Consider the following 23,931-nt stretch of genomic DNA (forward strand, 5'->3'; position numbering starts at 1 on the left):
TTCAAGCTCAAACAGCAGCCCAAATGATTTTAAGCTCTCTTTGAGAAGCACAACAAACCCAGAGACACGTTCAGTATTTCACTTGTTCCAAGAACAAGAGCTGAAATGCTAAATAGCTTGGCTAATAAGCCGCCAAAGCAAGAACATGCCTTCGAGGATATTTGCAATTCAACAACTGTCATTAGAGTTATGCATGCTACCCCAATCTAGCCAAAAATATTATATTATCATTCCGCTTTCGTATTCCAGTCTATGCTGTAGCCACTGGCAAGGCTAAGGCTGCGGGTGTCTAGTTGCTTTCACATTATTAATCTGGCTTCCGAATGTATTCCACCAAGCACATTTTGTGTTGCATTTCTTATGTGCTTTTTCCTCTTCTTCGTGATCTGCTCTTCCTTCCTCCATCTCATCACATCCGTCCTTCCTTCTCTTCTTTCACCATCTCTGCTGTCCGTGATGCTGCAGCTGTCTGCTGGTGAGAGTCCCGCAAGGGGGATTTTTACAGCCGACCCTCCTTTACTCATCCTTCTAATTGAATAATGCACTGTAGTATAAAATCTTCCCTCATTAAAAGGGCCCTCTTTGGATTAAAATGCTGAGGCGAACACATTTTCTGCATGCAGAGGTAACTTAATGTATTCGGTTACCTCCAGTAATGAAGTGAAAATGAGATCTGACCAATGGGCTCTGGTTTCTGGTGAAGACACTTCCATCTAAAAACAGACAAACATTTTTATTTTGATCTTTAAATCCTTTCTTTAGTGCATGTGCATTTGTGCCCAATTCTTAAGAAAATCACTCATGTCATTGCCAACTAAATGCAGCATTTATTGCGGCTCATCCCACAACCTTTCATTTAAACTCCAGGCAGGATTTATATTCAACTTTAATAACTTAATAAACACATCTTTGCACTATACCATGTTTTCTGTCTTCACGACCCCCAAAGAAGCTAATCTAGAACATTCCCAGTGAAGTATGGCAGCATTTTAATATCAAAATTACTGTCTTCTCTTTAATTTCTTTATCTTCATTAATACTACACAACACTAACACTGGTAGTAGTGCAATCTACAGCAAAGCGCAGTATGTTTTGGTGGTTGGATATCAATAATTAATGAGTGGAGTTGGTAAGAAATGTCAGTAACATCTAAGTGAAACACACTTTAGTTTTCTAATTGGTTCAGAAAGCCTTCAAAAAGCTTTCCAATGATAAACTGTTGCATAATTCTGTTTGTAAATTTTGTTTATTTACTCATTTGCCTATTTTTTATTCACATTTTTGCATGAGAGGGAAATGCTCCTAATGCGTTCCGGCTGCCATCCATCTTTAGACTAGACTTACACTTGCATTACATCATGTGTTAGTAATTTAAATAAAATAAATAAAAAGCAAAACAAAAAGAAAAAGAAAAAAAAAAAAAAAACAAAACATGCTGGGGCAGAAAGCCAGGAAATAGATCATGTTCAAGTTAACTGTATTTAGATTACTTGCCTCAAAACATGGTGATCTATGACCAGTTATAAACTATGGCAGCTGACTATGTCCATTGAGAAGTACCTCATGACTAAGAAAGAAAGAAAGACTAAGAAAGGGGCTTTGTCCTTTTTTTTTTTTTTTTTTTTAGTCTGGTTTATCACATCTTGGTCAGGCAAAGAAGTCCACCCTTAACTCCCCCAGCCTAGCTCCAAAAAACCCTAATATCATTTGTTGACAGAACCTATATGGGCAAGCTGAGCACAAAGACCCATGAAATGGTCTTAACCATGTGGACACCATCGATAACGTTTGTTAACCAAACCTTGCATTTTCTCTTTTTCTTCTGTCATCCTACAGAAAACAGTAAATAATCTAAACTTCCTTTAGTAAATATTCTAATTAACCTCATCCTACTCTGAATATAAGATTTCTCTGCTTAACACCGATGTGCAGAATTTTCTCCTTATCCCCAGCAAATAAACCTGCTACAAACACCCCGGCTACTTTGTTTCATGTAAAATGCAAAGACAAAGAAGGGAAAATTCAGGTTTAATTTGCAATATCAATGTCCTAACTAATGAATTTTCTAAGTTTGGTCCCACACTTTCTGCTCCTTCTATGGCTTTGTTTTGATAGAGCATGCTGATGTAGAAAAATGAGGGGTAGCAAGAGCAGGAGAGGAGAAGGCGTCAAAAAAGGTGTTTGTGAGGAAAACACCTTATTTGGACTTTTCTGAGGTGATAGGACTATAGTCTGCCAAAAGAAGATGTTGGAGAGTAAGTGGAAGACAAGAAACAGCTTTCACAAGAAGTCCATTGCCAGAAGTATTTAATGACACATGGGAGGAGGGGGGGGTTGGATGCAACAGACACTGCTCTTGTGAGATCCAAATAGAACCTGAAATATTACTGTATAAAGAATCCAACAATTTCTTGTAACGCTGTAAATCTAGTATAAGTAAAAAAATGAAAAAAGAACAGGTAGTGATGATGACTCCAAGGATCATTTCTTGTTGACTTGGAATTGGTAGCTATCTCATTTTGGAGGGAGAATCTTGCAAAATATTCCACAGCAGCTCCTTTACATAATTTTTTAAGCAACCTTAACAAACGGCTATTGGAATGTCTTCAAAAAAAAAAAAAAAAAAAACACTAAAATGTGCAGCCTGCCTGTTCTGCCTCTACAGCTTTCCAACACGCTGCTGCTGATTCCAGCTACTAGAAATACTGTAGCTGTGAAGTGGCATAACTTTGCAGAGTGCTGTGACCTTATTGCACTCATAAAAGGAGCGCTTCTGGAATTGCATGCAAGAGCCACAGATGCAAGACACGCTTTACAAAAAGAGGCTGATTGAGTAGATGAGCGTGTGTGTGATACATTCCACTTTGACAGAGAAGGATGGGCACACCTCAAACACAACAGGCAAAGCAGGTCTATCCACCTTTTCAACTCCCGAATGATCTAAAGAAACCCAAAGTGCTTTTCATGTTGAACTTGGCACCTGTTTATTTCATATCTGCGCACGCTCTCACTTGAGAATCCCAGTTGATTATTCTGTTACTAATCCAAATTTCACTGCAAACATTGCAACAACAATCTGCCTTGAGCCTTTTGAGGAAAAAGGCAGACAGAGATCGTGAGTCACCCTCTCAGGCACGATAAAGTGTGTGCTCTGGGAGCTGAGCTTGCAAGAAGTTTGAATGGTTGTGGTGAGAAGCTGGGAGTGCTGCTTCCCTACCTGGCAACCCCACTCAATCCGTTAAGGGGCACAGGCACCTCGCCCCAACATGAAAGTATCCTTGTCTATTCTTACATTTAGCAGCATGTCATTGCCTAATTACATGCTAATACACCTTCAAGGACGATGTAGGCAAACTACCTCTTAACTTCAAAACAACCCTATTGCATATTTTTTAGATATCACAGTTTGTTATATGAACTAAAAGATATTAATTTCCATCCACATACACCCACAGAAGTCCCTAGAGGATGAGAGGAGCGTGTTTGTTCCAACTTATCTCAATAAATGTAATTACTCTGGGTATTTAATTTTTTTCATGTTTTTCCCCCTTTTGTACTTTTTTAACAAGAGCCTTGTCAGTCTGTAATTAGTGATCACTGAGTAGAATAAAAAAAACAAAACAAGAAAGACTCGTTTTTGTTGAGCGCCTTGATTCTCTCTGTCTTTCTCCCCTGAGGGGCCGATGCCTCACACACAATTTGATTCATAGCTGAGCGTCAAACCTGACTTCAGACAGTCTTAAGTCTTAGGGACTCCAGCCCATATCCTCACAACCTGTCAGATTTGCTATTAATAAACATAGACATGGCCGTGGAGGCGATGAGTTGCTAAATCCTGCAGGCGTTGTGGATGTCTCTGTGTTTTGTTCTGTTCACCCTGAACAGAGGAAAGACCCAGGCGGCATCCTTCTGCGTTCAAAGGCCTTTGTCTCAGTGCTTTGGTACGCATTACCCTCGGCACAGGTAATACAGACAGAGGGCTGGAATTTTAAAGATGCTGCAAAAATACGCTTTAAGGCAGATTCTATTTTTTTCCCTTTCATTTCAACTACATGCAACATATTTTAAACAATTTAATTTTAAATTCTATGGTTAAATAAGCAGAATGTTTTACTTTAAACCTATCCCTCATTTTTGCCTGCTTCTGGAGCTCTTTATTTTAGCTTTAAATCTTCCTGTTTTTAGTTCATCTCTGCTGCTCTTTACAGCAAAAGTGGCATTAAACTACTTTAGCTCAGGCAGCTGGTATTCATGGAGATGTTTCTGGCCTGAGGTGTTATTTATTAAATCCACATTTTTTTCTGAAACATAATGAAAACAGCTGAGAACGTCAGAAGAGGAAGTAAGGGGCCTTTTCTGGTAAATATAATTAAACGGTGGATGCTTAGAGTAGCTAGAACATCACCTGGACACAAGCGAATGATTACAAAAAAGACAGCAGAATTTATGTTTTGTCTATTTACATTGAAGTGCCATATTTAGTCAAGTAATGGACTGGTTTACAGTCGAACAGAGAGTTCACATGGAGTGTTTTCTCTCATTTCTATCAGATCCTACAGCTGAGAGGATCCAGCAACAGCCATCTGGACAGGGTGATGAAGCAGAAGCAGGTGCTCTTTATAAACATTCCCATCACAGACTGGATCTCGTGCTTATTTGAGTAACTTTCTAACATGAAGGCCAGGTGTTTATCCTGCAAAAAACCCCCTCTCATCCATTACACCTACCAGCAGCTATCAGTAACCACCGTTTCTGGCAATATGTGCCTTATACCTATCTCTTTTATTGCTCATTTTAAAACTTCACTAACAGAAAAGCAAAAGCGTGGCTAGTTATTTTTCCTCCATGGGTGGGTGATGAGGAGTGTTTTTCTAGCAGCTGCTGCAGTGCTTGTTTCATCCTCCTACTTTAAAGAACAACCATTCAACCAGAATGTTTGCATGCAAGCAACACTGAAGTACATGCAGCTTAATACTGCAAAGCCAACATCTCCTAGAAGCTGCACGGGGCGCCGAGTTGTGACAGCACCAGTGCACACAAGTGTGGAAGCAAACAACATCAGCGAGGGAGCAGCAGCTTTTTTAAATTGAAATGTAGATTATAGATATATAGATAGCCAGAGTCACAGCAAGGCCTGGAGCCATTCTGGGCTGTGATGAAACAATGACCCAGGAGCAGCCAAATTTAGAGACAAGCTGGGTCTCCCAGGAAGCATCTCCATTTGGGCTGCAATGGCAAGTGTGACCCTCATCTCTCTGCTCCTCACCTCCTCCTAATTGAATCAGGCTGCTGCCCAGGATAATTCTCTGTGTGAGTGCATGTGTGTGTGCATGTGAGAGAGAAATTGCAGAGTTGTTTGCAAGCAGTCTGTTAAATCATCAAAATGTGTCTTTCTGGGATGACCATCTCTCTAGATAAACAATGTGTTTCAATATGTGAAAAGACTGGAAATATTGTGCATCTTTTTGCCCTTCTGATCCAAACCGAGAAGACAAATGTTCAGTATAAAGCCACTTAAAAAGGCACAGGAGCATTTTCTGAAAGTATCTATTAATCTCCCTCATGGACAATCCCAGTGAAAGTATGCATTATAAATTTGTTAGCTGCCCACCCTCCAAAACCCACTTCTGATACAAGGCTTTTCACGATACTCTGATGCATGGATTTAATTAAGAAGCAGTGGAATAAACATTAAAAATGTATGATTGGAAATTGCTGCAAGTTTCAGATTCCCTTTTTTCTCTTTTATAGTTCCTTTCATTGAGTCTACCAAAAACAGTGGTTAAGCACTGTTCGATGCTTTAGTAAAAGTTTTTTTTCTTCTTCTTTTTTCAGTGTGAAAGGCCAATGTTTTCTGGAGGAGACTTGGCATTATCTAGACCAGACATGGACACATAGAGAAGATGCTCAAGGGAAATAAGTGTTGTTAGGTTACCAATGGAATTTTTAATTATTGCTTACCAGCTACGACGCCAGCAATCTCATCAAGCTTGCAAGATTTAAACAAGGCTTTGAGGAGCTTGTGCCTAATAAGTAGTCAGTAGTCTGCTTTAAGAATGTTGAGGTAAACAGGGTTTAATTAGGAAGGGTAGAGCAATCTGGGACAGATGTGCAGGAGGAATCATGCTGTGACTGTTTTCAGTTTGTGTCGCAGCAGAGCAAAAGAAAAAAAAAAGGTTCTGTTATTCCAGCGAGGCAAAAATAACTAATTGGTTCAAACAAATTTACACACACACATACATATACAGTGTTGATGTGTTTGACTTGTGAGCATGTTGTTATTGTATTTTTTTTCTTTTTATTTAGATTTCTTGGTAAGTATAATATCACTAAAAGAACGAAACTGTCCTTACAAAAAAGGAGAATGACGTAACACGAACTTGTACTCCACACAAGAAGTTCACAAGTTGTTTTAATAAACATCAGCATACATCACATGTTATGTGCTGATAATATATCATTCCTCTGCTTCACCCACTGGAGCTTCAAACCTAAAATGTTTGGGTTGTGATCTAGCCTACCTCTATTGAAACTGCTGTCTGCACAAAAACGTACGCCCATGATATGTTTGTTCCTAATGGGCCCTATTACAAGAAGAATATACATTTTAAGACTAGTATCATGAAGTGTAAAAATGGCTTCTATTAAGGCGCTGATGGCATGGTACAAAGGATATATTTTGGTCTAATCCATCATGTTTTTCTACCAAAGCCTAGTAATTTTAATACGAACAGAAATTTCGGCACAATTTCCAATACTAAACAGTTGAATCAGGTGCTTCTGAGCTGGAGGACAATCGACTATCAAAGAATAGTAAGCTCTCATTGATTCTTATGAAGTTTTTAATAGCGCAAACAGACTAACGTCCAGAGTCCTCTGATGAAGAGACGGTAGTGTTGAAACATTCATCTGTTTGCACTATTAGAAACTTCATAGGGATCAGCAAGCTAGTTATTTCTAGATCTAAGCAAGTGGTGTTAATGCTTACACCGAACCATTAGTTGACAAACTGCAGTGCTGTATTATAATGTAGTCGTGTCACTACGGTAACCAGTAAAATGGCATCCATTAAGGTGGTATTATGAAGAAAAATGTCATTTAACCCTGACCTGATCGTTATCTAACCCTAACCAAAAAACTCGAAAGATGGGATCTTAAATAGCACTCCTCCTTGAGGGCCAATAACCTGCAGGTTTTTGATGTTTCCCTGCTGCAACTCACCTAATTTAAATCATGCAGATCTTGAAAACAAGCTGTTGCATCCGTTTCATTTGATTCAGGTGTTTTGGAGCAGGGAAACATCTAAAACCTGCATTACAATGGCTCTCAAGGGCCACAGTTTAAAATCCTTGCTATTAACGATTAGGTGTGTTAGTGGCTTTAACAGAAATGAAACGGGAAAAAAAAAGCTATTGCATTTGTGTGTCAAACTTGCATCCTATGATTGAATACACTACAGAACTCACTTCCTCTTCCTTATTAAGACGACCCCTTGGCTTAAGGAAAAACTTGAAAATGACATTTGTTCTGATGTGAAAACACTCATATAAACTGTATTTCCTTGCTGTTGCCTATTGCAGTGATAATTTAGAAGATGTCCCTATTGATTCCAAACTATGAAAATGTTTGGTCGCTTTGTTTGAAAGACTTATTGCTTCAACTATATTTTGACTCAGAAAAATATTCAAATAAAATTAATAAATGACCTGACTATATTTCTTATCTACAATGTAATGAGAAGAAAAGTCACCTGAGTACTGATGTTTACCTCAGAACTGTAAATAACTGAGGAGGAAAATAACTCCTGTCACTAGCCTTGCAGCAAGGCAAAGGCAGTAATCCCAACTATGTCCTCAGGACTTCACAGATAAGTGACAGCTCCACTACTTAAAACCTGCTGATGGAATTGCAGAGCTCCACCTTAGTCTCAAGTTGCCACTAAACCACAGGAAACTCCTCTGACGGGCAGTGGCTGAACAAGGATCAGCACCTAACAATGTGGCAGTCAATGCACCATTTTGGGAAAGTAACAAAAGCAAACACACCTAAGGCGGGTTTTATGGATCCTAAGCCCTAAATAACCACGTCCACTAAGCTGGAGAAACAGTAGACGGGGGGATGGGTGTGTGAGAAACACAGAGGAGAAATGGATGTTGCTAAGAGAATGGAGTGTTACAACAGAGATGATGAGAAGCAACCTTTGAGGGGCAGATAAGGATGACAGAAAAAAAAATTGAGGAGAGAGAGAGAGAGAGGGAGAGAGAGAGAGAGAGAGAGGGAGAGAGAGAGAGAGAGGGAGGGAGAGAGAGGTGTGTTTGGAGGAAGAGAGGAAAAAAAATCATGCATTTCTGACAGAAGCAACATGGCAGGATCACACAGCTATTTTTCATTCACACTCCTCTGCATTCGCACATGATTTCAAAGGTACCCAAGCCCCGAGGAAGCCTTCCAGCAAACGCTGTTTGCCAATTTTTCAAGCCTGTCACTCCCTTTCGGTGTATCAGCTTGTGCCGCACAAAAGGCCTCTTCCCGCTGCTGTCGCAATTGTTGTTGTCATTGTGCCTATGCAAGGTAAACACATGAGGCAGTGTCCTCCATTTCCCCCCACAATGCATCACTCTCAGATCACACTGTAATGAGACAGTGTAATTGTGGAAGGGACAGTAAGTGTCTTTTGGATTTTCCTAATTGTCTTGCTCACACATTTTGACGGTGTACAGTATCTGTACAATATTTTTGTCCGTGCAAAAAAAAAAAAGAAAACAAAAAAAAAATCATATGAATGCCTGAAAAATAGCTTTAGACAAATAAACAGTGATTGCATGAGTCTTTTAAGAGGAGAGAATGTGTAGACTGAACTCACTACTATTTTAGTTATATAGTGACGGCTTGAAATGGAGCTGGTTGGTTGGCAACCCACATCTTTTTTTTTTTTTTCTTTTCAAACTTCTTATAGCTCTGAGATTTTAATAAAAACAGCTGAGCTTCTGACAGCTTTCAGACAGTGAGATTCCAGACCACTTCAGAGAAGCAGGTAAAAATCTATTCAGGAGCACCTGAAGAACATGCAAAGACACACATACTCAGATGCAAGGAAGCCTTTTTTTGTCCCTCACTTGTAGAGGTACACACCATGAACTGCCCACAAAGCTCATTATGAGCTCTGACACAAAGTCTGCAAAGATGCAGAAGCTAGCAATCAAACAGGAGCCCTGGAGTGTTCCTAAAGGCAGCTTATGCTGTCTGTCAACCAAGATGGAGTGAATATTCTTTAAGCAGCCTGCCAATGCCTTATGGACTTCATTTGAGCAGGGTCAATGTCTTTATTTTTGGTTCAAATCTGCAAATTTGTAGGGAGACATCATCACTCAGATGTGAAGACTGAAACACTGCAAGTAATTTTACAGCTACTTCCGATCAGACATGTTCATGTTGCCACATAAGCAAAGCCTCATTTTATTTGGCCACACACGTTCCAAAGAACCATTACAGCAAAGAAAGCCTGCAGACACGCAAACGTGCACCTCTTGTAGTTCACTCCTGTCATTCCAGCTTTTGGCTGTGAGCTGATGAGTTTCCCCTTAAACCTCTAAACGTGATGGACTGCTTTACATTTTGCTGCTTTCCAGTCCAAACACTCACACACTTGGTCACTCCTTAGGCATTTGCTATATGTATTCAACATTCCTCCTCTTTGATCCTTGACACCGGTTCCTTTAATCTGTCTGAATAAATTCATTGTTATTCAGCCATCATTTTCCTTAGATATGAAATGAAATACAGATGACTTGTTTCATCTGTCTTCAAGACACATGGCTATTTGGTACTTTAGGATGACTGAAAACACTAGATTTGAATGTGGCGCTTGAATGACTGCTTGACCTTGTAAAACATGTCTTATATGCAAAGCAGTGTAAATGGGACTGACTTATTTTAAATGTTTTTGTTTTTTCTTCTTCTTTTACAGACACACAATGCTCATTTACCTCCACTGGCTAGAAGGGATGGTTTGCACTGGTGTATCAAAAAATGGACCAGCTTCACAATGGCGTTAACATTCCCCAAGCAGGACTAGATGGAGGAAATGGTTAACCAGCATGTGAGCCACTTTTGAGGTATTGCCAATGTGCTAGCCTTAAGTTAAAGAGCAAAGAATTGTTCATCCACTGATGTTCTCTCACTGTCTAATTTGATCTCATGAATCAAGAACTCAGAGTGGGAAGGACAGTAAATCCCTAAGGTTCCCCAAGGAGCCGTGACACAGGGAAGAGATGAACCCATTGTGGTATACCAAACTGCTGCCAATTTAGTGTTCAGGGACCTTCAGCTTTTAAATGCTCCCTGCTTGCCCAGATGGCTTTATCAAAACAGTTTAGTGGAACATCATGTTCCCACACCTTATCCAACTGCGGGCCAATGCTTTTAGAAGACTGTGACTTTTTGGGGAGGCCATCACCTCTGAGCTCAGCTTTTGGCTCTGAGGTGTCTGAATTACTAGGTACAAGCAGGATGAGAGAGTAATAGAAACCTTTAAAGAAAACTCCAGGCATATAGCCATTGGAGAAGCTGTAGTGGGTGGGGGCAAGGGTGGCGGAGGTATATTGCCATAGTAACAATGGATAGCCCACCAAGGATTCCTGAGCAAACACAAGCATACGGTTTAAACAGCAACAGAGGACCCTTGCCGGTATGCCTCCTTGTTCAAACAAAGTCACACTGACGCGGATAATGCTGGCATTTTAAACATAAATTACAAGGTCTCCAATTGTCATGTCATGTCCCCAATTCACTGGAAGAAGAGGCTGCCAGGGCAAAGAAAAGCTTATTCAAAGAGATTCAAAAGAGTAGGCACACACATGCACACACCCAGACGTAAATCTTTCAAATGTGCAGAGGAAGGCAAGGGAGGCAAGAGCGGTTATGCATGTTAAGCACATTTGCTTAGACATCAAACGATGGGCCGCAATTGGCTTCACGGGGAAAAGTAATCTGCGCTACTCAAACATTTGCTGCAGCAGCCGCAGAATTTTGATGGTGATTAAACAGAAAGTTACTGTCTCCGCTCGCAGTCCAGCTGGGGATCTCCACGACACACTTGTAAATGTCACACATGCAGGCACTTTGCTGCTCATCGCAGTCCCTTTAAGCACCCCTCACGTCACCAGTTCATAAAAGCTCTTCACTGTGATAGGCTTCCTTATGCACTTATGTTCCCAGCAGTTTGCAACCTTCTGCTGAAGACTGTTATTAATATATCATTACAGGCAGATTAAAAGTGATTAATCTAACATTAAGTGAAGCTTATTCAACAAAGGCTTGCTTTGAAATAAAGTTGAGTTAAACTATATAATATATATATATATATATATATATATATATATATATATATATATATATATATATATATATATATATATATGGAAAACCTGGTCATGTTTAAGCGGTTTTGTTTACCATTATTCAAATCATTTTACCACCCCCAGACATGTCAATTTGATTGATGTCCTTGCCTCTCCCCCAATCCCAGACCTCATCAAGTTTGAACCAAACAGCAACAAATGTAACAGCATTCCCTATTTCCCTACCCCTGTGGCCCGACTCCCCCTCAAGGCACTTCTCACCACTGAATCCACTCTGTAATTTACAATTGGCTATTGTGTCCCAAGTGTTGCATTGGAGCAACTCAGACTAAATGAAGCATGTCAAAGACCAGTCTTTTAGTCTTGATTACAAAGCCCTGTTTGTCCTCCTCCATAACTCCAGCAAACCAAGGAAAAGTCACAGCTCTAAACATGTTATTATTCAAGCACCTGAGTTCACCCGTTCATTCCTGAATCAAATCTGTGGGCCAGTTCTTTACTTAGAGCACTTTAATGGACTATTTATAGTGTATACAAAGACCACTGTTGCTCTTAACAGGGGAATAGAAATAACTAGGACTCCATCTGCAGAGATTGTGTGAGAAAAAGAGCAAAAGGTGAAACCAAAGCTAGATAATAAACAGGCTATAGGGCAAGGTGCTGCAAATCAATACATGAAACCATATTAAATGTCTGGAGCTCCTCAATCCACAGAAGAATTTGTCTGTCTAAAGCCAGCATTATAGTCAACGGCACTTTATATTGCCATTTCCAACAGGGCTGTCCTAGGGGAAAATGCAACATTTGAGGCCCTATGCCAGACTATATACAGTACTGTTTACTCTGGCAGCATAATACAAGCTCCCCTACCGATTTTATGCTCAGTGTCCAAACTTTTGTTTGGTCTCAAAATCCGTTTCATTCTTTCACTGAGTAGAATCGACACAGATATAACAATAGAAATAACAACGTATTTGTACTATTTACTGTTATTATGGATGTATGGCTTCAATTATAATCAAAAACAAGAACAATATTAGAATATCCCAATGCAGCTTAGATGGCTGGGAGGTCACACCAAATGCAGCAGCTCATCATGTTTTGCACCCGTGCCCTTAGCACAATATACCTGAATTTTAGCTACTGAAAAAGAACAGCATTTAAAAAAGAAAAGTTATTTATTCAACCAAAATTCACTTTCACAAACTAGTGTGTTATACATCTTTGTGTGCATAATGAGGATAATAAAGTCCAACTCCACCTATTCTTTACATTAGTTTTTTTCTTCTTTACTCCTCTAGATCTGTCTGTGATACATTTTGCACAAATCCTAAACAACAGTTAGTTTTGTATATCTCAACCAAAGAATCAGCAGCCACCTCACACGACAATATTTAGAATTGACTGGTGACAAATTCAGAGCAGACTGGGCATCTCAAGAAGGTGGATTTAAAGAGACAAGAGGCAAGAAAATGTGCTGTAGCCACGAATGGTAGCATTATATATAAATAAATATATATATATATATATATATATATATGTATAAACAAGTAACTTACTGTGGTGGACATTAAAAAACCTGTTGACAAGATAACAAAATGTTTATCATCACTAAATAAAATTGGAGGAGATCTAAGATCCACAAATGGTGGAAATAAAATTCAATAAATTGATAATATGTAATTTCATGCAGCACTGGTGTGTGCAGCGTACTAAAAGAGTGAGCAGAAGGAGATATATACCAGGAGAGAGGCAAATTGAAAAATTAGCATTTTCAAAAAAGGCCAGCTGGACTTCATATTTCAGTTGATTTGATAGCAGCTACCTTGCGAGGCCCGTCGTAACTCCAACTGCCCTGTGACCTTCATTCTTTCGCAGGCAGGCAGATTCTTCCAGCTTCTGACAAGATTTATCAGACCTGGCTAATAGCCTGCTCTCTGCCAGGTAAGGCCTCATTGATACAGGGGCTTCTGCTGCCCCTGCCAGTGCTTTGCTAATGAATATCTCTTCTCTTTTGCACAGTATTATACGGGTGATATGCGAGTGTCACAGTGGTGTCCAATAGCTTAGTCAATACAAAAACATTCAAAAACTGAAATCCAAATCAAAAAAAGCCACATTATCCACTCAGAGTTCTTAAGTTATTGTGTTGTTTTAACAGGTGACAATAAAGCATTGCTTCAGCCTTCGGGCTTCATCTGCTTCCATTTGCATGTGTGTGGAGAATATATGTAATAAGCAGAAACAAATACAAATATAATGAACTGCATTCCTCGGGTAAACACAGCAGTACGGGCACACAAACACACACACACACACACAGGATATTGAAACTCTCTTAGGCATGTCGCTACTCGTGTGCCTGGCGTGCAGGATGATGGAGAGACTGAACTGCGGAGGCCCCGTTTGCTCTCTTCTGCAGCCCTCACAGGATACGCAAACACACACACACACACACAAACTTATACTGTACACCCACACACTTCATCACACACCTTCCACATGTGCACACGCACTAACACAGTGAGCGCACCCGCTGAGAACACATGCACAAACTTTCACACACGTCCCCCCAGGCTTTGATGGATAGTCGGTGAGTGCTCTACCTCCTGTTTCATACACATATAATCTCATTTGGGGGCCACATGGTAGGAACCGCACCAAAACAGGGCTAATAGAAGCAGTCAAGCTGTCCTATTCCTCTCCTTCCTGAGTCGAGTCATATCCATTATCCTCTTCTGCTTAGCAAATATGAGTTACTGCAGCCTGTTAGCAGGAAGCAAAATTATTTGGATGAAGGAGAGGTAAATGAGTCACAAACCCTTCTGATATTTATATTTTTAAATTGTAGACAGTTCTTACTACGTCTTATTCACTCAGGGGATTTCAGTCCATCTTTTAGCAGTTTCTCAATATATATGAGCACAGTCAAAATGTGAAAAGGTGAAGAATGTTCGAGGATGGATAGAACAGGGGCTTGTCTGTCAGAGCCTTAAAAGAAATCAATGTGAACCTGAACTCCGGGTGAAGGTTGTACATATTAAGTATGCTCCAATTACTCTGCTGAACTTGTTAACTTTTCCCCTGTCAACACCATTGTGTCTACACATCATCTTTCCAAGTTCACCATCTTTCCTCTGCCTCTCAAGGATGCAAAATGTCACTTACAATTTCTTTTTCTTCATCTTTTTAGCTTAATAAACAAGTTCACTTTGCACTAAGAAGCTTAACAGTTGGTGGCATTTAGGGAGGAATTATGGATAGGCATTTCTGGCTTTCATGGTTTGTATTCTTATCTCCACGAAGGCCACATATGACAACACGGCTGATGCCGGATGGGGTTTAAATCGCCACCCCTTGACAGGGGGCCACGGACCCTGCTGGCAGCTCCCTTGACACTTGAGACCCGTGTGAGCAACGCTGACAGGCAGTGATTCATCTGATTCTTCTCTACGGTACCTGCACGTGTGAGTAAGCAAGAGGTGGACGCTTGCACAAAATTCTATGCTTAAATTTATTCTAAATGGAGACTATGCACATAAAAAAGAGAAAAAAAAATCATTTGCACCTGCCAACTGTTGAACTCAACATCAAAGGAACAAATGGCCCATGACCTCAATTGCAAAACAATGCAAAAAAAAAAGAAAAGAAAAATAAATAACATTACTATGTGCCTATCTTTGGCAGACACTATTGCAATTTTGATGAGCTACAATGTCACAGTAAATGCAACACTATTGTTTTGCCTATTAGCCCCACAAATAACAAGCCTTACGTTTGATCCGTGTTGCGATCCAGCTCCTCGACAGAGAACTATTCCCCAGGGTTGTGCAGCAGCAGAGCTAAGTGATGTTCTCATTTAGTTGGTTCTGGCTCCTAGAGTCGATACAAGAGGACAGCTACGGAGAAAACAACAAGCCTGGCATAGCATATCATAAACCTTGGGAGCCTTGTAAAAGTCAATTTACTGTACAAACTTCTCCTAACAACTGCAATGAAAAACAAGGCTGTAATATGGCGAGTGAGGGGTGACTGATAGTGCTACAGAAAGGCAAATCTGCAAATATGAATCGGCCTTGTCCTGGTGAACCATATCTAATGTGATCGCTGCAGAGTATGAAGTGAAATTCCATTTTCGATGACATCAAATTGAAAGAAGCAGCAAGAAGAAGGTGGCATCCTCAACACTGCCACTTACAATCAGCAGCGTGGAGAGCAATCAAGGTGGCATGCCGCTTAAAATTCTTGTCTTTTTCTATCCTCAACCTCCCCCCACCTTATCTCTCTGCCTTTCGCCTTTCTTATCATGAAGACTGTTGAAGTTTCCTCATATTCTTCAATCATGAGTATTTATTTTTATGTGCAGACAGCTGTGCTGGCTTGCATTTGTATTTGGCAAGGAGGAAGTTAAAAAAAGAAGACAGTAAGATGACAGAAAAAGCAACGAAGCAATATTTTTTTTCCTTTCCCCTTCAGGTAAAAAAAATGGATGGAAAAAAAACCTTCAGTATTAAAATATTATGCAGAGTAATATTGCAGACACTATAGCATCTAGTTTTGGCAATCTCTGTGGCTTTCCCTCTCGCTCTCCACCGTTTCTGCCTGCATATCAGGTACGTCTAATCCTAAGATTAGTAATTGCCTTGGAGAAAATGCATTCAAATCACCAAACAAAATTATACCAGAAAATGCTGCCCGCTGCAATTTCATGAGTATTACCGTTTCATGAGTATTACTGTGCTCTCTTACTCCTTCCATTTCCCTTTTGGAACATAAACAACAAAAGCCCGAGCAGCCAAAGATTGAATTAAGCCGTAATAGATCCAAAACAATTTTGATAATGTTAGCCACAGTCAGCAATACCAAGGACAAGCACTAATAATAATGTAGCAATAAACAATCCAGCTCACTGCACATCATCTCATTTCTTACTAAATGCATGATTTGCATATCATTCTTTTTATTTCTTTCTCATTTTAAATGTCAATTAAGTTTTTGCAAAGTATTTGATTTTCCTTATTACGACCAGATAATTGCTTATGTAGTTTTTTGTTTGTTTTTTATTTTTAGGGTTGCTCCCTTTTCCTGCTCTAATAATACATTGGCAAAAGCTCCCAGTTACTAGGTTATTGAGCTAAATGTCTGACTTGCTCCTGATTTTTTTTTTTTCCTAAAGTAAAAACCATCTCAAAGCCATTAGGGTAGTTTATATTTGTTCATTTGTGTTTTGCAAATTTAGACATAAATAGCATCTGTTTAGAAAAAAGGAGGGTCACCAAGGCGACTTTTAGCAGCGTCAGCTGCGGTTTTTATTAGGTGTTTATGCAGCTACATTTCTTTGGTTGAAACAAATGAGGCCATAGGCAAAGTGCTTCATTTCCATATTGGTTTCCTGATCTGCCTGGAACCTCAAGGGCAATCACATCCTATGTTTTAGCAACAAACAGCACCCCTGTGACCTCCATTTGCATGGTGATATTGTTTGTCCTGTATGAGTGTGGTGAGGTGAGGAGTTGCCCTATGCAAATCAGACACTTCACAGTCGTATTCAGCTCATGCAGGAGAGCAACGATATTGGCACTGTAGGAACAGTTGGCCGGAGCACGGGGGAAATGAGCACTCTGAGCTGCGTTAAGGGCAACGTCCAGTTATGCTTGCTGCATCAGCCTGGAGGCAAGATAACCTGGTTTAAGTGTGTGGACCAGGCCTTCCGTCTGCCCTGAGGGGCTACGCTGCAAGAGCACAGAATACAAGCTGCTGTGGCTCACCACTGATTAAAAGTGATCCACCTGGGCACAAGTGGTACTTTGAAGTACAATGATAAAACAAAGGCTGATGGCTTGTGCTAATTCGATGGCTAAGTGATTTCATTCCTCCCCACATTACGTTTCAACTGCATTATTTTCTGGCACTAGTCAGAACAGAGGCTTCTGCCAAAAGTAATAAAGTTAAGTGCTCTGTTAAGAGAAAACACTTCTCATCAGCCTTTAGATGCATCAACTGTAGACTGGCATGTGAGGAGTAGAAGATCAATCATACTGTTGTGTGCACATAGTAAAATCAGGGAATGTATAACTCATAACACAGGCAGTAATCACAGGATAAGATCAAATGAAAAGGCTGTCTTACTCACACCTTCAGCAGCTGCTGCCTTTTCCTTTATACTTAGCAAAGCTTCATGGCTGTTTAAATGTCTAACTGGCTACAAAGAAAAGTTCATTTCACCGACAAACTTCACCAGTTGCCTGGTGAAAACTTCACCAGTTGCCTGGTTACCTGTCGAGCAGGTTGTCTGCGGCGTTATTGTAAGATCGGGTGGGCGAGGAGGGAGAATCTGATACCACAGAGATTACAGCCAATGTTCAGCCCCATTCCATGTCTCCCTCTCTGTCCTCTCCATCTTTCCAGCCAACCTCAAGTCCCCTGTGAAACAGTAGGGGCCATTCTCTAAACCACTAACAGGGCCGTCTTTCTTTTGCCTGTCTCTGTCTCTCCCCCCCACCACACACACACACACACACACACACACACACACACTGGAAAATATTTAGTTGTTTCATATATATATATATATATATATATAATATCACTGTATAATTCGAGTGTTATCTTTGTTCTTTAGATACATGATTTTCTTTTTGTCACATTTTTCACAAACTGTGTCCTTGAGTGTTTTATGTCTTTAGTTGAAGTGGCCCTTACCAGACAACGGAATATTTTTAGCTGTAATGTCCTTAAAATCAAGAGCATGACCACTTCAATACTTAATCTAATAAAGAGGTGAGTGTTTATTGCCATAATTGGAGCACATGAGCAAACACCTTCTCTTCAATTAGCTCTCTTGTGCAGTTATTAAATTTCACCCTATTCATCCTGGTGGAATGTCTCAAAAGTCGGCATTTACTGACCTGTGAGGTATAAAATGCAGTTTGAATACCCACTGGCTATTGTGTAATAAATGCTACCTCAGCTTCACCACATAGTAAACATGGATGATATTGCCTAGTAGATCATTACATGATTTCTTTGCCATTCTATTGCAGTCCATGTAAATTCAAACCGCTATACAAAAAGACGTCTTTGTGCATTGCGGATTGACTTTCTTTCCAAGACACCGTACTCTTAACAAATGCACATCCATGAAGGTTCCCGCAGCATTAATGTAGAGAGTAAATAAATAATTATATAAGCGGAGCATAGTGACACACAATACATGCTGCTGCCGCAGCAGCAAATAGAGTGCCCTTTCAATTATGCAGGAGACATCGGAAAGCAACAGCACTCCTCACACTCTGGGAAGCAGTTCAGTGAATACACCATATTAGAGGCTGTAACAGACAGAGAAAAGGAAGAGAAGGGAGAGCCGTAAAAGGGGAATGAAATGATTCGAGAGGAGAAATAGCAAGAGGGAGGGGAGAGGGGTTATGAAGAGATGAGAGTGGAGATTAAAAAAGATACTACAGCCAGAAAAAAAGCAAGGTGTAGAGTGTCATTGTAAGGGGTACAATCGGGTAGAAGAAGGAGAGAAAAGAGAGAACGGCAGCACAGGCGATGATGGGAGGTTTTATACATGTTGAAAGGGAGTTTTAAGATGAAAGTCTGCATTGAGCATCTAATATAAATACGTGAACAGAGTTACATTATCTAAAGGAAACAAAAGGAAAATAGAATGACAAAAAAAGGGCAAGTGAGTAAGTTGCACTCTTGAATTCTAAGAGTGGTGCTGAAGCCAAGCAAAAGAAAGATCAATAATTCATTATACTTTAATGTACACGGATATTGTTCTTTTTCCTGCAAAACAAAAATCAGCTTGTTTCATCAAGTTTTAACTTCACCTTACAGGGCAAAAACTGACAGAATTTTATATTAAGACCGTATCCATACAAGCTTACAATTCCTGCAATTTAAATATCAAATCAAACCGTAACTTCTAAGTGTGCAAACACTAAAAAAAAGAAGCTATTACTCAAGGAGAAATGGAAGAAATTTTTTCCCAAAGAATGGATGTAATACAAGCTAGAGGGTGGAGGAGAAGCAGGTGGCAGACTCTTGTATACCGGCAAAAAGATAAGCTTGTGCACGACTCTCAGGCACAGTAAGGGAGGTGATACATAAATGCCCACTTTTACTGTCGGGTCAGTGAATTCATGCACACCTTAAAGCAAAAAAGCATGGTAATATGACCTCCTTGCCTGGAGTTCCTGCTCAAGCAGATAATTTAAAACTGACCTGCAAGGATTGCAAAGCTACATCAAAGTAGATTTTTTTTCTCTCATTTTTTTTTCTTTTGTCCTTTTCCTCCCCCTTTCACAAGAAGAAAAGGCAGCCTTGTCACAGACAGAGGGCAGGTCATGGCTTGACATAACTAAGGGGGGGGGGGCTGCAAGCTCCTGCCACGCTCCCCTTTGGGATAAAATAACTGAAAACTAAATCCTTGTGTGAGCTGTCTGCAACACTGACACACATTTGCCAAGGTTAGAAGCTGTGACACCCCTGACAGAAAAAGGCAACTTCAACACATGTTGAAATGAAAGTAAAAAAGTTAGCCACGGTGGTGAAAGTTTCTCTACCCAAGCTTATCTAAACCTCTCTCTTTCCTTTCAATATTACATGTGAATGGCACTCCAAACCAAAACAGATCAATACCGCTAACTTGACACACATTAGCACCATAAAGGCAACAAGACTACTGAGACTACCACTGTCAGAAAGCATTATGGTGGAGAGAACACTAAGAGGATGAAGCAGAAGACATTTAAGAGTGGTGGAGGGAAACAAAGGAACATTGATATGTGTCTTCTTACCTGTTTGTTGTACTTGTTGATGGTTTGAGTGCTGTACTCAGAGCAGTGGTCAGATCCGAGAGAAATGTTATCTCCGGTACCAACAAAGGTATTGGCAGGGGGAAGGTCCTGAACTGCCTGGTGCTTTTTCCCAGCTGTTGGTGACTGTGGGTGAAGCTGAACAGTGGGTAGCGGTGAACTGGACTTGTAGTGCCGTGCCAGGTCTGGGCTCCCTGGCCCACCGTTGACTGAACGGTAGCGGCCCATGCCAGGACTGTCCGACAGCTTCTCGTTGACGCCATCATAGCGCTGCCCATTGGGTTTGGAAGCCTCTACGGTGACAATACTACTGTAGAGAGGCTGTTTGGACTTCTGTTTCTTCTTGTCTTTCTTGGGCTTCTTGGATTTGTCATGTTGCTGTGGTGTGAAGAAGTCTTCATGATCTTTCTTCCCAGCCTCATAGCCATTCTTATTCTTTGGACGGCAATAACGGGCCATGACAACAACAAGAATGATGAGAATGACAGTCATGATGCCTGAAACTACTCCAATTACTATGCTTAAGCGTTGTTTGCTTAGATCATAGTTGGGGTCACCAGCAATGTTAGTGTTAAGAGATGTGCTCAGACTCTTAGCCACCTGGGCATCTACTACTGTAGAATTGGAAAGTGTCTCATTAACATACACATGAACAAGTGTGGTGGTGCTCTGCGAAGGTTGCCCACTATCATTCACCTGGACTACCAGTCTGTGGAGGCCGTAATGTTTCTGCTCAAGCTTCGCCATCAGTGAAATGACCCCAGTGCCTCCATCAATCTCAAACAGCTTGAAGGGGTTGCCCCCAATAATGCTGTAGTTGAGGTCCGCGTTGATGCCAGTGTCTGTATCAGTGGCCACGACTGTTCTGACTACTGTTCTGATATTACTGGAGGGAGGAAGAAGGGTGTAAGAGCTGTTTATTGGAAAAGTGACTGTTGGAGCATTGTCATTTTCATCCATGACGAAGAGTGAAACTGTGGCTGTGGCGGATCGGGGAGGGTCACCACCATCCACAGCTTTAACGCGGAATGTGTATGTAGTTTTCTGCTCTCGATCAAAGGACAAGGTGGAGAAAATAGTCCCAGTTTCATTCTCAATGGAAAAGATGTCTTCCTCTTCCTCAATAAAAAGACCCATCTCTGCATTTTGGCCTTTATCTGCATCAATCACTGTAACCATGCCAACTGGGCTGTTTGGATCAAGGTTTTCTTTTACATAGAAAGTGAACACATCCTGCATGAACTTTGGCTCATTGTCATTCTTGTCGGCCACAAGGACAACCACAGTTGCAGAACCCTGAAGTGTGTTTATACCCTTATCTTTAGCGATCACTTTGAATTCGTAGCGCTCTGTTTGCTCTCTATCCAGGATGGTGTTTATTCGGATATCTCCACTGTCTGCATCAATAGAGAAAATCCCATTTACTGATGAGTCTAGGGAATAAGCTATTTCAGCATTCTTCCCACTATCTGCATCAATTGCTGCTACTGTTGTCACCCTCTCGCCAGGGGCATTGTTTTCAGGGAACGACACCTCTACTACATTCTGACTGAAGATAGGAGGGTTGTCATTAGTGTCGCCCACTTTGACGATAAGAGAGTTATTACTTGCCAGGCTAGGGCTTCCGGAGTCCACAGCCACTATGACCACATTGTATTCCTGTGTGGCTTCATAGTCCAGTGGTGCAGACGTGTGCAGGAAATACTTCTTTTTATTCTGCTCACCCTCCATCTCACTGGCTGGTTTGAGCTGAAAAGGCACATCTCCTACCACTGTGCAGGTAACTATGCCATTTTCCCCCTGATCACGGTCTGATACCTGAACTAAGGCAATGGGTGTGTCCACCACCACATCCTCAGCCACGTTAGCCACCCCATCTTTTAGAAAAATGCGTCCAATTTTTCGGATTTCAATAGAAGGGACATTATCATTTTCATCCTTGATGTTTAACACCACTGTGGCCTTGTCCATTTTGGGTGGCTGGCCTCGGTCACGGGCCATTACTGTGAATCTCAGTTGGCTCACTTCTTCACGGTCAATGCGGTGCAACACACTCAGCCACCCTGTGCTCTCATCCAACCTCAGCAGCCTCCTTACTGATTCTGTGGCTGCCCCAAACACATACTCGATTTGACCATTAACCCCCACGTCTGCATCAGCCGCTTTAAGCTGTAGTATGGGTGCACCAGGGGGGCTGTTTTCTGCTAGGTCGGCTTCATACACACTCTTCTCAAATCGAGGGCTGTTGTCATTCACGTCAGTGATCATTACCCTCAAAATGGCCTGAGAAGAGCGAGGGGGATCTCCACCATCCCTAACGCGCAACGTGAGCTCATAGGAGTCTCTCTGTTCTCTATCAAGGGCTCCTTTAATGATGAGTTGAGGCTGCTTCTCTCCATCAGTAGTGTCAGCAACTTGCAGTTCAAAGACACTGCTCCTGCTTGCTCCTTCCTCAAATCTCCTCTTCCCAGAGTATGGATCCCCAGAAGACCCCAAGCGCCTTGAGTTCTCCCCATTGTCCTGAATAAGCTCGTATCTTTCTATTCCATTCCTGCCAAAATCTCTGTCTGTGGCTGTGGGCAGTAGATAAAGAGTTCCTATGGGTCTGTTTTCCTCCACAGACAGAGTCAGGACAGGTGAAGGGAAAGACGGGGTGTTGTCATTTATATCTAATATGATGACTTTTCCTTCAAAGAGGTCGACCCAGCTCTGTGCTGGTCCAATCACGGACACTTCAAAATCTATAAAACACTCATTTTCGTCAAAGATCATTTGGCACTGCTGTAATTTCTCGCGGTCTATTCGCCTTTCATTGGTGGTGAGCTCACCTGTTATGTTGTCTATTTTGAAAAAATCTGAGCCAGATTCAAGAGTGAAAGTCACCTCACCGGACCCAGCTACTATGCCCAAGTCGCCGGCTACGTTGCCTACTCTGACATCGGCGGGTCCTTCCTCAGCTAAGCGGTACCGGAGCACTTGCTTGGCAGCGGGCTGATGCACAAGCTGCAGGATGAGCATGCAATAGTACAAACAGTCCACTGCACCAGTAGTCCTCATTGTTCACCCTTGGGGAAAATGTCCACGTTATTATAAAAAAAAGTGTAAAAATTTTAATCACAAATGGAAAGTCTGAATATATAGAGAGAAAATGTTGTTTTCATTAAGAGCAACGCTCTCTGCTTCGGGATGCGTGAGACTTCATCCTCCGGACGACTTCCTCTCGCTTCTGCTGCAGTGAAAAGCAGCAAGTGCACGGGGCTTTCCTTTCTCCTCCGTTTGCCCTCCTTCGGAGCTGGATCTTAGTTTCTCTCACCTTTGTGTATTTATCAAAAACAGAAAAAAAGGGCTACACGCCAGACGGGTTCCGTGCGCTTCGGACGGTGCCTCAAATGTTTGAATGTCACGCGCGTCAAAGCCAAAACGTTATAGTCCGATCATCACCAAGAAAAGTAAATTCAGTCCACGTCTTTCCATTTTTCTTACAGATTGTGGGATTTCCTTATTTTTGAAGGTGAGGCTGCACTAATCCTCTGTCCGATGCTATGTCCACGGATGTGAGAGAATCATTTAAATGCCCGCGCAGTTTCCAAACTCATCCCACGGTGAGTGTGGACCGCGCGGAGCTCGTCAACTCTCTAATCTCGAGGATATGCAGCAGATTACCTGTCCGGTTTCTTATTCTGCTCTCCTCCTTCAAGTCACTTGCAACAAGCAGAATATCACAGCTTTCTCTCTCTTTCTCAGTCCC

At 41.2% G+C, this 23,931-nt stretch overlaps 1 protein-coding gene across 4 annotated transcripts in view; it reads right to left on the bottom strand.

Moving 5' to 3' along the window:
• The window catches only part of pcdh7b (protocadherin 7b), a 106,793-nt gene extending 83,462 nt beyond the window's left edge, over nt 1-23,331 (bottom strand). For all 4 annotated transcript variants that reach the window (XM_041986478.1, XM_041986477.1, XM_041986480.1 and 1 more), the window contains exon 1: nt 20,166-23,331. In XM_041986478.1, coding sequence (XP_041842412.1) covers nt 20,166-23,240 — 3,075 coding nt within the window. In that variant the 5' untranslated portion in view covers nt 23,241-23,331. The remainder of the gene's footprint in view (nt 1-20,165) is intronic.
• Between the last annotated feature and the right edge of the window lie 600 nt (nt 23,332-23,931).

This window comes from Melanotaenia boesemani, chromosome 5 (assembly GCF_017639745.1).
Source record: "Melanotaenia boesemani isolate fMelBoe1 chromosome 5, fMelBoe1.pri, whole genome shotgun sequence".
In the NCBI taxonomy this organism is placed as follows: Eukaryota; Metazoa; Chordata; class Actinopteri; order Atheriniformes; family Melanotaeniidae; genus Melanotaenia; species Melanotaenia boesemani.